The sequence below is a fragment of the Cyprinus carpio genome, chromosome B10, assembly GCF_018340385.1.
Source record: "Cyprinus carpio isolate SPL01 chromosome B10, ASM1834038v1, whole genome shotgun sequence".
In the NCBI taxonomy this organism is placed as follows: Eukaryota; Metazoa; Chordata; class Actinopteri; order Cypriniformes; family Cyprinidae; genus Cyprinus; species Cyprinus carpio.
The window spans coordinates 15,411,032-15,424,961 of record NC_056606.1 but is presented as its reverse complement, the minus strand read 5'-3'; the positions used below and the strand labels follow the sequence as shown (position 1 = coordinate 15,424,961).

The 13,930-nt window shown below is 35.7% G+C and overlaps 1 protein-coding gene across 2 annotated transcripts; it reads left to right on the top strand.

The window, feature by feature from the left end:
* The first annotated feature begins 4,738 nt into the window (after positions 1-4,738).
* LOC109068327 (fasciculation and elongation protein zeta-1-like) lies at positions 4,739-13,676 on the top strand. Of its 2 annotated transcripts, none has more exons than XM_019085148.2 (10): positions 4,739-5,014; positions 6,747-7,116; positions 8,567-8,618; positions 9,616-9,702; positions 10,095-10,260; positions 10,705-10,979; positions 11,839-11,919; positions 12,031-12,106; positions 12,301-12,366; positions 12,807-13,676. In XM_019085148.2, exons 2-10 carry the CDS (start codon positions 6,800-6,802, stop codon positions 12,821-12,823), a joined length of 1,137 nt encoding a protein of 378 aa, XP_018940693.1. In that variant the 5' UTR covers positions 4,739-5,014; positions 6,747-6,799; the 3' UTR covers positions 12,824-13,676. The 2 variants fall into 2 exon arrangements, with proteins under 2 accessions (XP_018940693.1, XP_018940689.1); XM_019085144.2 differs by having other exon boundaries at positions 4,741-5,014; positions 8,519-8,618.
* The last annotated feature ends 254 nt before the right edge of the window (positions 13,677-13,930 follow it).

Here is a 13,930-nt window from a genome sequence, read left to right as displayed (position 1 = left end):
CACTGTGTTTACTGACTTCACCTATTTTACAAATTAGCACTGTGTATCCTTTCAAAACAAAGAAGGAACAAGAATTAGTTGTTTCCTAACTTTCTTTACATTTATCATTGTGCAAAAAAGTGCTGCTTAAAACGGCATTAGATAACCATATTTCTATATTAATATTATGTATGTACAGTATATATTTACAGAATTGTAAGTATATGATTTTGAAATGGTTTAGAAATCGCTCTAAGGTACTAGCAGAGTTTACAAAATTGATTCTAGAAGATTCTAGAACTGTGCTAATGTAAAATACGAGTGCAGAACACACAGTCTAACTGCTCTTTCAGTACTTGTGCTGTATATGACATTTGTTTTTACTCTGATTCCTCAGATTAAAAAAAGAAGAAGAAGAAAAAAAAAACACGCTCATCTTTCCCTCATAGAAACTTCCAGTGTCGTGTGTCATCTTTTCACCTGCAATGAACTCAGTTTGGAAAAATAAGGTGTTTTATGGTCTTTTAGTGTTGCTATCCTTTTCATTAGATAAAAATTTACAAGGTTTGTCTTATATTTGTATTTAAATCTTTCTTAAAAGAACTAAAGGAGTTTGAACTGGTCTTAAAAATAAAAAGACCAGTGTTGTCCCTAAAGTATCTTTTCCCTTAAATTCATAAACTCGAGTTATATTTAATATCTTCCTCCAACAAAATTGGATTTGCATGTTAAAATTAAACTTTTTGAGGTTAATTGGGCTTCTGAATGCTTGAAATAAGCCAGGTGTAGCTCTTGATAACCCCTAGAGGGCAGACTCACACCGCATTTGCCCAATCAGCAATGCACTTTATAGCCAGTTTGATAATAGAAGGATTGAAATGTATTCATTATTGTATTGGCTACACTGTATATTAATCAATGTATCACAGTTTCCACTAAGTATAAATCTGCACAATTGATTTTTAATGTATTTGCATTTTTAAAATAAAGATCTTACCGACTCCAAACTTTTGAACAGGCATTTAGGTATAAGCTGCTTTATTACTCACTTATTGTAAAACGTTCCAGATGGACAAGTATAAAGGCAGATACTTTAGCTGATGTATGTGCAGTCTTCTGGCTTTTAGATGTTGTTATTGATCGGCTGGCCTGCTGCTGACAGCTGTATTTTCCAAGTGAATTCTGAAGCTGAGAAGAGAAACCTGGATGAGTATTGATCATAGCTGAAGTCCTCTTTCCCTACATCTGCAGAATTCAAGCTCATAGACACTAATGAGGACTGAGGAGAGATAACAAGCCTTTGTGTTCAAATCCTGAACAGAATCTGTCACACAATATACAGAGTAGCCTTACAGCAGATGTTTTCCTCAGGGAGGGTAAGAGCAATAAAATCACTTCTCATTTTGGAAAATTTAAACTGATTTCTAAACAAAAAGAAAGGTAGTCTAAATATTATAAAGGCAATGAAATAACAACAATTACTATTTGTTATTACTGCCGCAAAAAATAAAAAAATATTTAAAGTGTAGTGATAGCCTTGTGGGCAGTGCACACCGTTACTATTCACTTCCTGTCAATTCTAAACCATCCCATCACAATAAAAAATGCCAAAAATGAAATCTTTTTAAAAAAAATTATTATTACTATTATTATATTTTATTTCAGTGGCAATGTAGTTGAGTTTAGTTTACTGATTTTCTGTTAAAAGTGTAAATGGCAGGAGCAAACTACCATCTTGCCCTAAAAAAAGAACTGGAGGTTCATACGGTACATACAGTAAGCACATCATAAATATTAAATGTCAGCTAAAACAACATCTTAGCTCGATAAATCCAGTGGCCAGATTGTACAAACCTATTAGGCCTTCGATGTTTGGAGGCGTGGAACTAATGGGCCAGTTCCAATCCTTCACCAATAACCACAGCAACTGCTCCAAGCACAGTGCTCAGCTGCACAAACCCGGTTACCATGGCGATGGGGCCTCCGTCATTCCGAGTCTTTTGACTGTATTGTAGAGGAGCCTTGCATCTGTGTGAGAAGGGGGAGTCTTGCACAGGAAATCAGGTCATTGTGTGTATTCCTCATTTTTATATTATCTCATCAATTTTATTGCATCTAATGTAATAAGGATGGAAAGCAAAGGTGGTATGAAATTAACTGTGGTTTGAATTTTTAAATAAAGTATTATTATTATTTTTATTATTATTATTTTCATTTGGGCAAGAGGAAAGGGTTTTGAAAGATGGTTTGAAATGACCTCTGCATCGAAACAATGCAGCTTTGATGATAAAAATAGGCTGATTTGTGATCTAACAGTTTTGTAGTTGTTGAATACATTAGACAGTGATTGACACTCCCATAGGAAATGATGTCATATTAGTCTTTGAGCTTTGCAGAATATTCCTCCCCCTTCATAAAGACCCACTACTGTTACTTTCTGCTCCCTCCTCCTTCTTATTAACCATTAATGGACTCACATGGTTTAAAGACTGTTAGACAAAGATGTGCCACATGCATACAGCCAACAACTATCAAATATATTAAAGCATGCTAGAATTACTAACAGTTCATATTTAAGCAGCCAGTAGTAATACACCTGCATTAGTATTTCATTCACGCCGCATGCTTCCAACACCAAAATGCATTTCTAAATAAATCTGGCCACATGGACAGGAAGCTTTACTATATAAGGACTAGATGTCCTGTGATGTGTAAAGCAGCGTGTGCCACACTTTTGTTGTTTCCCACAGTCATCTGCTCAAAACTGTGAAAGCATTGTCTGTAATCCATTAAATCAGATGCTAATCCCTGGAATATGGCAAGCCAATTTTGAGCAGCTTGTGTGCATGCAGACACATGCATGCTGGAGAGCGTCTCTAACTGTATGGGTCTATTTACAGGCTGAGACGCAGATTAAAAGCCGTGAAGGATTAAGGGCAGCAGGGAGAGTAGCTTTACACATGAGAGGTGTGGATATGTGTGACGTAAAGGGCAACTGGGCAATAATACGACCAAACAAAAGGTTCTTTATGCCCCATCAGTTCCTATAAGCCATGGTCTTTGTCTTTCTGACTCGCTTGATGGCCTGCAGAGTCCGACAAATTGAGCTGGAAACAGTGTATTTTGTCAGTAGGGGTTCAAAAGTCTGAGACCACATTGACATCTGTTGTTTAATCTGTGATTAATTATCTAATATAAACCTGGTTTTAGGGGAAGGAATTTAATTTTTTATTATTTTGGATTTGGTTTTCTCTGTTCGGCACTTTGGTCAGCTTCACCGTGTTTCAATGTGCTATATAAATAACATTTACTTGCTTTAGGATTTTGAAATTTTTAAATCTAGGGTTACACCAATTATAATAAATGTTAAGTAATACTTTACAATAAGATCTCAATTGTTAGTGCATTAGAGTATTAACTACCAATGAACAGCATTATAGCTTTTTATTAATCTTTGTTAATGTTCCCTAAAAATACAATTAAATAAAAATACATTGTTCATGTTTGTTCACAGTGTATTAACAACTGTTAACAGATACAAGTTTTGAAATTAAATATATGTTAGTAAATGTTGAAATTAACATTAACTCAAATTAATAATATTAATTGCTACAAGGAAAAACTGAAAAAATGGACATTCAGTTTGAGATTTGAAAAAGATTGTACTGAAAACTGTTGTTAAATTATTAGTGTTTTGGTAAAACTATACAATACGGTCTCATTTGTTGACATTGGTTAATGCATTGACTAACATGAACTAACAATGAACAATATATTTGTTACAGCATTTATTAATCTTTCTTAATATTAGTTCACACAAATGTTCATGTTAATTCACAGTAGATTAACTAATGTTATCAGATACAACTTTAAATTTTAATAATATATTAGTAGTATTTTGTACTTAATATCAACTAAGATCAAGTTAACCAATATACAGTATTTAATTAATGTAAACAAATGAAACCTTGTTGTAAAGTGTTACCAGTGTTTTTAAAGATTATCCTTAAATGAGTGGTAGATGATGGCAGAGGTATGTAAAATTAGGAAAAAATTGCATGTAAATGCACAATAAAATGCACAAAAAAAAAAAAAAAATCAGCCAAGAACTGATATTATAATATTTAAATCATATAACATATGCTATTTAAACAAAGAAATGTAGACATAAAACCCAATAAAACATTTACAATTCTGCACGTTCTATAGGTCACGAATCAAATAACCAAATATGTGAAATGTGACAATGTTAATTTCAACTTTTTATTAAATAGTTATATATACTAATACTACAATTTGTAATTGTTTTATTAAATTATTACAAAAATACAATATAGAAGCATTTTCACTAGTGGTCTGACTTACTATTACTCTATATGACCCTGCAACATTATTAAAACACTGTAATCTTGCCAGATTTATAGCTTTCATTTCAGTAGTAATGACTGACAGTAAGCAGCCAGTGTACATGTTGTTACGCGGCTTCCTCAATGGAAATCCCTCGAGCGTGCTTTGAGGGGTAATGAGAAGGGGATCCTGCCAAGAGACCCCTGATGTGGCCGATGACAAGCGAGTTCAAGGTGTGAATAAAGCCCCAATACAGCCTCTCTCCATTACCTCTCACTGTTTTTTGTCCTTCCTCATGAATATGGAGGGATTTGGCTTATGGCAGACTGAGAGAAAGGGAGCAGGAGGGGTAGGGGGTGGAGAGAGTGAGGTGCAGAAGGGGGAGGGTCGGCGAGGAGGATGATTCCGTCAGCTGCCGTACCAGTGCGCAGGCTCCATGGAACAGAAGAGGACGGCTGCTGCTTAATGCTCAGAAAACAACACTCTGAGCCTTGACTGGCTTAGATAAGACGTCGTGGACTAGAACAGCGGCCATCACGACACGGAGCTTCTGTGTGTGTGATGGGAATGACTGTGTCTGCTGTCGTTTCATCCTGACCAAGATTTGCTGATGGTGGTTTCTCTCTGACTATATTGGAATAGGAGGGGCTGTTTCTACCCAGATACACACGGAGAGATTCTTCTGCAGGTAATTTGTTCCTCCCTCTCTCTCCTCCATCACTCCGTCTCCATCCCGCCATTGTTTTCACATTATTCCCACTGGGAAATGGGGTAACCTTGATCTCCATCCGTTCTGCATCCATCCCTTTCTTTTTTCATTTCATTCTGTACATATTTCTAGAAAAAAATAGAATTATAATTTTTGCACTGCACAATTTGAAAAATCTAAAAAAATATTTTCAAATCCATGTGGTGTGACCTATAGAAATACTAAAAGAATTCTTCATCTGAACCAAAACAGTGATGTTGTATTTTATCTCTCCCATGCTTTATGATGTGATCCGCCATATTTCTTCCCATCATGGCTCGTCAATTCATCTTATCTTGTGACATGGCTGTGTTCATATTCATATTTCACAACATAGGTCACACCTGCTGAAAGCACCGTTAACTGGCACTCACAAATCCATGCTGTAATCCAGATTTAGCAGTGCTTTTGAGAAATATCTCTTGCATTTTTTTTATCACTGCGATAAATATGAATGTAATACACATTTAGATTATGTCACTCTCAGCGGAGGTGCCATGGCAAAAGTGTCTTATTCCATTGCCACAGTTTGTTCCATCGATTGACTTAAGGTCAATATGCTATTTTAACTCTTGCTCAATTCCACCCCCTTCCTCAGGAAGTGTGAATGAGGGGCAGCAGTTTATCAATGTACAGTAACATTGGATTGCCTCTTTGGTCATTTGAAGTTTTTTTGAATGGGTTTTGGCCATAGGCACAGAATTATGGGTGGCGGACAAACAAATCAATCGGTAGCCAAAAACCAGGAAGTGACAAAAGGTCATTCCCTTAATTCTGACATAGTGCACTACAGGCAGACACATACACACTAGGGTAATAGAGTGTATTAGTGGAATGGAACTTTGCTGACTAAGGTAATGTTGGGGTAAAAGTTTATGCAAGCCTGTTTTAAATTAATTTTTATTCTGCAGTCTTTTAGCTTGATGTTAAGCCCGATAAAGCCTTTCGAGCTCATTCATGGGAACTGTCAGATCACTGGTCAAAAATGCAGGAAATAAAGAGTGGATGTTACGGTATAATAACTCTCAAATTGAACTTTGAATTTTTTTGGAAGTCATCTTGACCTGAATAGAATGTAAAGCATTTGTTTTGGGTGAATCAGAATATAACGAAGCATTTTTGCCTAGAAACGCTCATACCATTTAATTAGCTAAAAATAAATGTTAATATATTGATATAGAGTTGATTATAAGACAGTAATGATTGCAGAAAAAAAGCTAATACGTATTTCCACATTTATAATTTGAGAACGTGAATTTGAATTAGCAGTAGCTATAATTGCTGGTTGACTTTGGCTGCCTCACAGTCCCAGAATTCATTGGGAAAAATCCCAGAGGTTCTGCTGAATCAACCGCCATGCAAATTAAACACAATTACTTTCACTCTGCTTGAGCGAAATGCAGTCATTCATGTTCCCTGCTCACTTGGTGGAAAGGAATTAATTAACAAGATGTAATCTCAGAAAAACTGTATTTCATATTCTAAATGTTCATAGTTAAAAAGTCTCACAAAATGTTCTTGACTCTGAAGAAGCCACTAATGTTAAATAACATCATTTTCAGAGAAGTGAAAAATCTGAATTACTCAACATTTTAAATCTGCATTTTATGTTTTAAGATGATGATTTGAGATGTTAAAATGACAGATTGACAATTATCATATTTTTAATTAGGGATTATTACAGCGACAGCCTCCACGTGACTGTGCGATCAAGAGGGCATCAGGATGGAGGCCCCTCTGGTGTGCCTGGATGAGGAATTTGAGGATCTGCGGCCCTGCAAGATGGAGGAGATCGACTCTGAGCAGCCTGCCTGCCGGCCTCACAAAACCATTCCTCTAGCCCCGCTGTGCCGTGAAGAGTTCTCAGAGCTGGAGAACTTCTCAGAGATGATGAGCTTCAAGTCCATGGAGGACCTCGTCAATGAATTTGATGAGAAGCTGAATGTGTGCTTCCACAATTACAACACCAAGACAGAAGGTCTGGCACCTGTTCGCAACCAGTCACACACCGAGGAGGATGAGGAGAGGCTTCAAGATGAAGAGTAAGATCTTTTCTTTTCAACTTCTAGTAAATACATGTAAGGTAGAGGTTTGATGCAATTAGCCTCACATTTTTGCACCACCAAAAATGTAGGATGGATACTATTATGACTGTGCTGATGAATATGACCATCCAGTTGGCTGTCTCTCTGCCAATCAAAAGCGAGGTCATGTCTGACATCCTTGCCAACTGGCCTGCCAATCAAATTGTATAAAAACACCCTTTGTCCATCACCAGCGCCTGTCTGTGTGCGTGTGTCCACAGTTTGGCTGTGAATTATTCAGCAAATTTTTATATGCCTCAGTGCTTTTGTTTGTCCTGACTTGTCTGTGCTGGCAGTCTGTCACCATCCTCTCGCAAAATAGGACAAAAAAAAAAAAAAAATTCCTTGGTCTAAATATAGCATGCATTATTGTTGATTTAAAACAGTCAAAACATCATCACTGACTGAGACTGTAAAGGCAAATATATACACTAATATTAGTAAGTAAATAAAAAAGAGAATAAAAATGTGAGAAAATTAGATTCAAATCAATATTTTTTATCCTTTTTGTAACCTTGTAAGAGATCAAATTGAACATGTTGCTGGGTTTTCCAGTATTTGAGCATCTTGCTCATTACTCTCATTGTTTGTGCTGTAAATATGTCGTTGATTTATGATTTGTTAGCATGTTATTTTCTGCGTTTCCCACTGTGATGTGTTCTCATTGCCTGTGGCTTTTGTTCTTGGCTGGTATTCAGACACAAATCTGTCCCTGTGCTAGAATTCAGTGCATCTGACGAATTACAGAAACCAGCCTGATGCAATTCTCAGTATATATATATATATATTGTCTGTGGTTGTTAAATATTCTAGATAAGATGTTGCCTTTGGAGATCTAAGACTCAGAAATCAGACTCTTTCCGACAATGACATATGGGTAGTCTGTACCAGTTTGGTGTTGTTGCAGGGTTGGAATGGAGGCTGGTAGGCTTGTGTCTGTGTGCCCACAGAGGATCAGCACACTTTGAATGGCCACTTGTTCCCTGGATTACTAGACAGAGGCACAAAGAGGCACAAAAAGTGTGGAGAGTAATTTTAGTATGTAGATAAATAGATAGAAGAAGAAAAAGAAAGCATTGTCACTAGCTCAGTTATATAAACATGCAAACCAGCTACTTAAAGAACTTCTTAAATAAAAAAAACAAACAAACAAAAAAACATGTTGTGCACAAATGCACATAAACGAATGCTCTAAATTTCTCGTTGCTAACAAATTGATACATATACATGAAATTTCTCAGTTAATGAAGTGAGTGCTTATTAAAGGTGTTGTTGAGTTTGAATGTCTCATTTGTTCCATTTTCCCTGTGTGTCAGTTGGAACACTGTGTATATAAATGTCCACGCATGTGTTTTTGTAGCGTTTGGGATGCTCTGACTGACAACTACATCCCTTCCTCTGTGTCCAGCTGGGACGACCCCACCTCAGAAACGCTGAATGGCAACCTCTCAGATCAAGAGGTAAACATCTGCTCTGCTCTGATAACATTCATGGTGTTGACATGATAATATACTGCAGGGTTACTGTATAGATTAATGCTATAGAACATGACAATAAGTTAGAGTACACTGTTAGGGACAACAGAATTTTTACCAATGCATTGATATTTATATTACATTATATAGTAATTCAATATTATAATGTGAATTTTATCATACAATGATATTACTATTTAGATTACGTCTGATATTAATATTATTACTCTGTTGATATCGATAAATATTTATTATTAAAGGTAATTTATTAGTAATGTTAATTATATTATATTAATAGAGCTGATTTAAGTTGCAAAGAAGTTATCACTGATAAATTGGCCATCAAAAAATGTCTTGTAATATATTTTCTTAAAACATCTAAAATATCTTACTCCTTATATTTGAAAAAGCAATTTAATTTCCTCTGAGCAAATGACTGCAGCACTACATGAGAGTACAGCTTTGCCCTCTTTATTCAGGGTGTGGTGTGTATATTTATGCCAAATGGACGACAGAGATAGTCTCTCGCTGCCAAAAGCCCAGCCTGATCTACTTTCTCTGGCAATCAGCCTGTCAAAAGCTTTGCAATAAACAGTTTAGACACCACAAAAAAAAAAAAAAAAAAAAAAAAAAAAAAAAAAAAAAATCCCTGAATAATGTCTGTGACTAACTGGCAGACATTTTTATATTTATGTGAGATGAACACAGTTACAGTCTATTATACAGATTATCAACTAATGCAGCTGGTCAGATGTGAAATGAGGTAATCTAATGCTAGCGTTTGACTAGTTTAGTCAAGACTCTGCTGTACATCACTGCAGGCCAGAAGAGCTGTCAAGCTAACATTTGAAAGCACTCTCTTCAGCACATTACCAGTGAGTGTAATGGAACTATATGGAGCCATTACTCTCTACCATCTTGTCATATTGATAGGGCTGTTGATTTTCATGGTTTTCATGAACGTATTGTCTTGGTTTTAAAGATACATGAAAAAGAAGAGGATGAGATGAATGAGAAGAATGAAAATGCCAATTGTCTGAGTGAAGAACCTATTATTACCGCTGATCAGGTGAGCCTAAACTTTTACAGCTGCCTTTAAAAAAAAAATAAAAAATTTAACACAAATATAAACACGTGTTACACTGGTCAAAAAAGTGAGAATGATTATACACTGTTTATAGTACAGAATTATTTTTTTCCTTTTGTAATTTAATAATTAATGCATCAAAAAGTTAGTGTGCCAGGATTCTGTGGCATTTGTGACACACTAATGGTCGATACATTTAGCCTAATATTGTATTTTTGCAGGTTTATGCTTGAACAGTAACCTAGCTTTAAAGCTATGCAATATTTTAAATCAAGTGTGCTACATTTAACATTTTACAAGTGTGCTATAGTTCCATTGTGTCCTTGAAAACTGTTTAAACACCCACTAAAATCTGTCATTTATTCTCTCATCAGGTGATTGAGGAGATTGTGGAGATGATGGAAAACTCACCAGATCCTGGAGAGACAGAGGAAGAGGAGGAAGATGATATCGCAGTGTCTTCCTCTAAAAGCAGCCCATCTCTGTTGGAGGAGATCCGCATGCTCTCTCAGGCCTCCAACAACAACTGCTCCTATGAAGGTGCTCGCTCAAACCTGCAGTTAATAAATATATGTGAACCTCAGGGTGACTTTTAAAACTTTTCATGAATCTTCAGATGAAACTAACACTGCTTTAAATGTAGTTGATATATACAGTACATGGACAGGGTACAGATGATCTTTATGAGTAAAATACAAGCATGATGTCTGTCAGCAAAAGTGTTATTATGAGAAGTATTACCAGATCAAGGTCAGTGTAAACATGCTACATCGAGTACATAGAGAAGCTTTCTATATGAATCTGTTGTTTCAGCATTTCTTCATCCCAGATCATGTTTTTGAAACCAAAGACGCAGTAGAGCAAAAGCGAAGGAAAATCAACTGAGAACGACACTAAAGAAACAATGCAACATCAGTCACAGTGTGAAAGGCAAGTGTTGCTCGCTTTGATCAAGTCTTATTAAACCTAATGCTTTTCATGCAGGTCTGAGGCTGATGCCAAGCTCGGCGCTGCTTGACATCTTGTGTCGGATGGAGGCGGCGATACTAGAGTATTCGGAGGAACTGGTGACCCAGCTGGCCCGGAGGGACGAGCTGGAGTTTGAGAAGGAGGTGAAGAACACCTTCATCACAGCTCTGATGGAGGTCCAGAACAGACAGAAGGAGCAAAGGGAGCTGAGCAAGCGCAGGCGTAAGGACAAGGCCATGAGTCTACAAGGATCGACCCGCTCAGAGAAGACCGGGAGCATGCCTGCAAAAGTAAGTGTGTTGAAATGAACTGCATGATGTTTGCCTCCATCTGCGGTTAATGGATCTTGCCCCATTACTCTTCAGCTGCACTTAGCACTTACTGAAAGAGCAGAGGAAGCATTCCCCTGCAGTATGAGCTGTGGAGGCAATAGCAGCTTCCTCTTACAGTAATGCCGCTGTGATTGGATTACATCATGCAAGAACTGCATCTCTGCGTCCTCATCCTCCATGTTCTCACAGGGATGAGTTGATCAGTTTAGTTATTTTGTACACAGTGATTAGAGTTGGTAAATGTGGCAAATTGTGAAGCTCAAATATAATATATTATGTTTGCACACTTTTCCTGAACTCAGTAGCTTAGGATTTTAGCCAATACATTATTATATATATATAGCCATGTCATCATGACTGATAACTGATAAATGGCTACAATTATTATTTTTTACAATTAAATTATAATTGTAATATATATATATATATATATATTACATTGTTTTATTTACTTTTTTTGAGAAATAATATAATTTTAAAAAGTGAATAAGAATATTTTCTTCTCACTTTTTCATTTTATTAATTCTCAAAAAATGTAAATAAAACAATAGAAATAAAATTATTACTTTAATAAGCTTAAATAAATGGCATCACAACATTATAATGTAAAGTATGTATAATGTAAAGATGGATATTATAATATTTCTTATTATGTTATTTTAATCATGTCAGAACTTATTCCATCATTTCTAGATCCTCAGTTGAATTCTTCCAGCTCCTTTCTCTAGTTTGGCGTAGGATGTGCACACAAGGGATGCAGTGCTGTACAAAATGTGAGCATCTGGTTGTTAATGTTTTATGTTTTAATGTTTTTCAGCGCTTCAGCATGGAGGGTCTTTCCAACATCCTGCAGACAGGCATCAGACAGACCTTTGGGACCTCAGGGACAGAAAGACAGGTAAGGAGGAGCATTTCTGTAAATGTTTTAAACTAAACTTGCATATATATGCAGGAATAGGATCTGATCATAAACTCTGTCTAATTGTTTTTTCGTATGCGTGCTCAACAGTACCTAAACACAGTCATCCCATATGAGAAAAAAGGGACTCCTCCATCTGTGGATGACTTGCAAATGCTCACAAAAAGTAAGAGTACTGAACTGCACTAATGGCATTAAAACTGAGTCAAAGTGAAACCGACTTTTCTATAGAAAGAGGTTTATTTAATTTAATATTTGCTAATATTGATTGATTTAATCCTTAAAATCAAACAATAACAAATTCAAGCTATCAAAGGAAAACAAATAGTGACCATTATTTCAACTGATATTGTTTTTCAGTTCTTTATGCCATGAAAGAAGACAGTGAGAAGGTCCCGACCCTCCTGACTGACTATATACTAAAAGGTAAATCCAAAACTTTTATCACCATAATTAAAATAACTTTTAAAAAAATAATTTGTTATAAATATATTTTTTCTCAATTTAATTAAATGACTGAATTCAGAGAATATCACCATTCATCAGCTCTAAAAATTCCCATAAATAACAATTATTGATATTTTGAGTTTGTTTTCATTTTTATTGTTTTCGTTTTCATTTTAGTTAAAGTGTTAGTAATTTTGTTGTGTTTTTTGGGGGGTTTTATTGTTTTTTATTTTGCTTTTTAATATGTCGATATAGAATTTATTAATTTTTATTTTATTTTATTTCAGATAAAGTTTATTTTATATTATTTTTATGGTTTTAGTATTAATTAACTATAATATAGTACAGTATATAAATGTATATGAACTACATACACTGCACTGAGACCATTAACACATTATTACGTCTCCCTCCTGCAGTTCTGTGTCCTACCTAATGTCCTGAGCGTGATGTGCTGATGGTGAGACTGTGGAGAGGTCGTGTGTCTTTGTTCGCCCTCTCTCGGTTCTCAAGCCCAGCTGCATGAGCTCCCTTATCCAGTATCAGCGAGGGACCCTGAACATCTAACCATCCTTCTCTTGCTTATCTAATGACCTTTGACCTTGCTCATCTCACTGCCCTTCCTGTATTCACATATCCACAAGGTTCACACCACAGCACCTGGTGCTTTACATGTTTTCTACTACGTGTGTTATACGGGCCAAAAGCCATATGGAACGTGTAAGGGTAACAGGTGAACTATAATCGGTTTAACTCTATGATCAGGTAATATTTTTATTTTTATTTTTAAGTATACACCTAACATAAGGTATTTAACATACCACTCCATCATTCACAGATGACGATGAGAAGGGCATTATTCACGATCTCCTTAAGGTGTAGATGCATTGATTCGAGAGCACATTTGAAAATAATCCATCCATACATTATGCTTTTGCCGTTTTAGTATTGTGGCTTAATTTCAGCCAAGGTTGGTTGAAAATACAGCATGTTTTAGTGTTCTACATTAATGCCAAGTTATAGGGAGAAACCTTGTGACTTTTCTTATTTTGGGTAAACTGACATTTTTCTTTTTTTCATCCTATGTATGAAATATACAGTTCTACATAATGTGGTTTCTTTGACCATCCATTTGTCTAATTTTTTTATTGTTACTTTTAACATTAACTGTCAGCCATGCCTTGTTCTTTCATCTTTAATGTATATATTTCTTATTTACTAAGGGACATGGAGGAATGTGAAGTATTGCTGAGTTGTAATTCCAATAAATGTCAAACCCTGTGAAAGCCTGAATGACTGTTCCATTGTAACCGCAACATTCCACTAGAGGGCAGTCATATACAGGTCACATGCAAGCTTGTAAAGGATTTTTAAAATATTGTACTTAAAAATTAAAATTAAATTGAAACACGTACACCTAATAACTGGTGACATCGAAACTGTTTGAGTTTTCAGAGTCATGCTCGTATGTGAGTGACTTTTCTTTCTATTTCTGCTTAAACCAGTGTAAAAAAAAAAAAAAAAAAGAATTATTATGATTTAA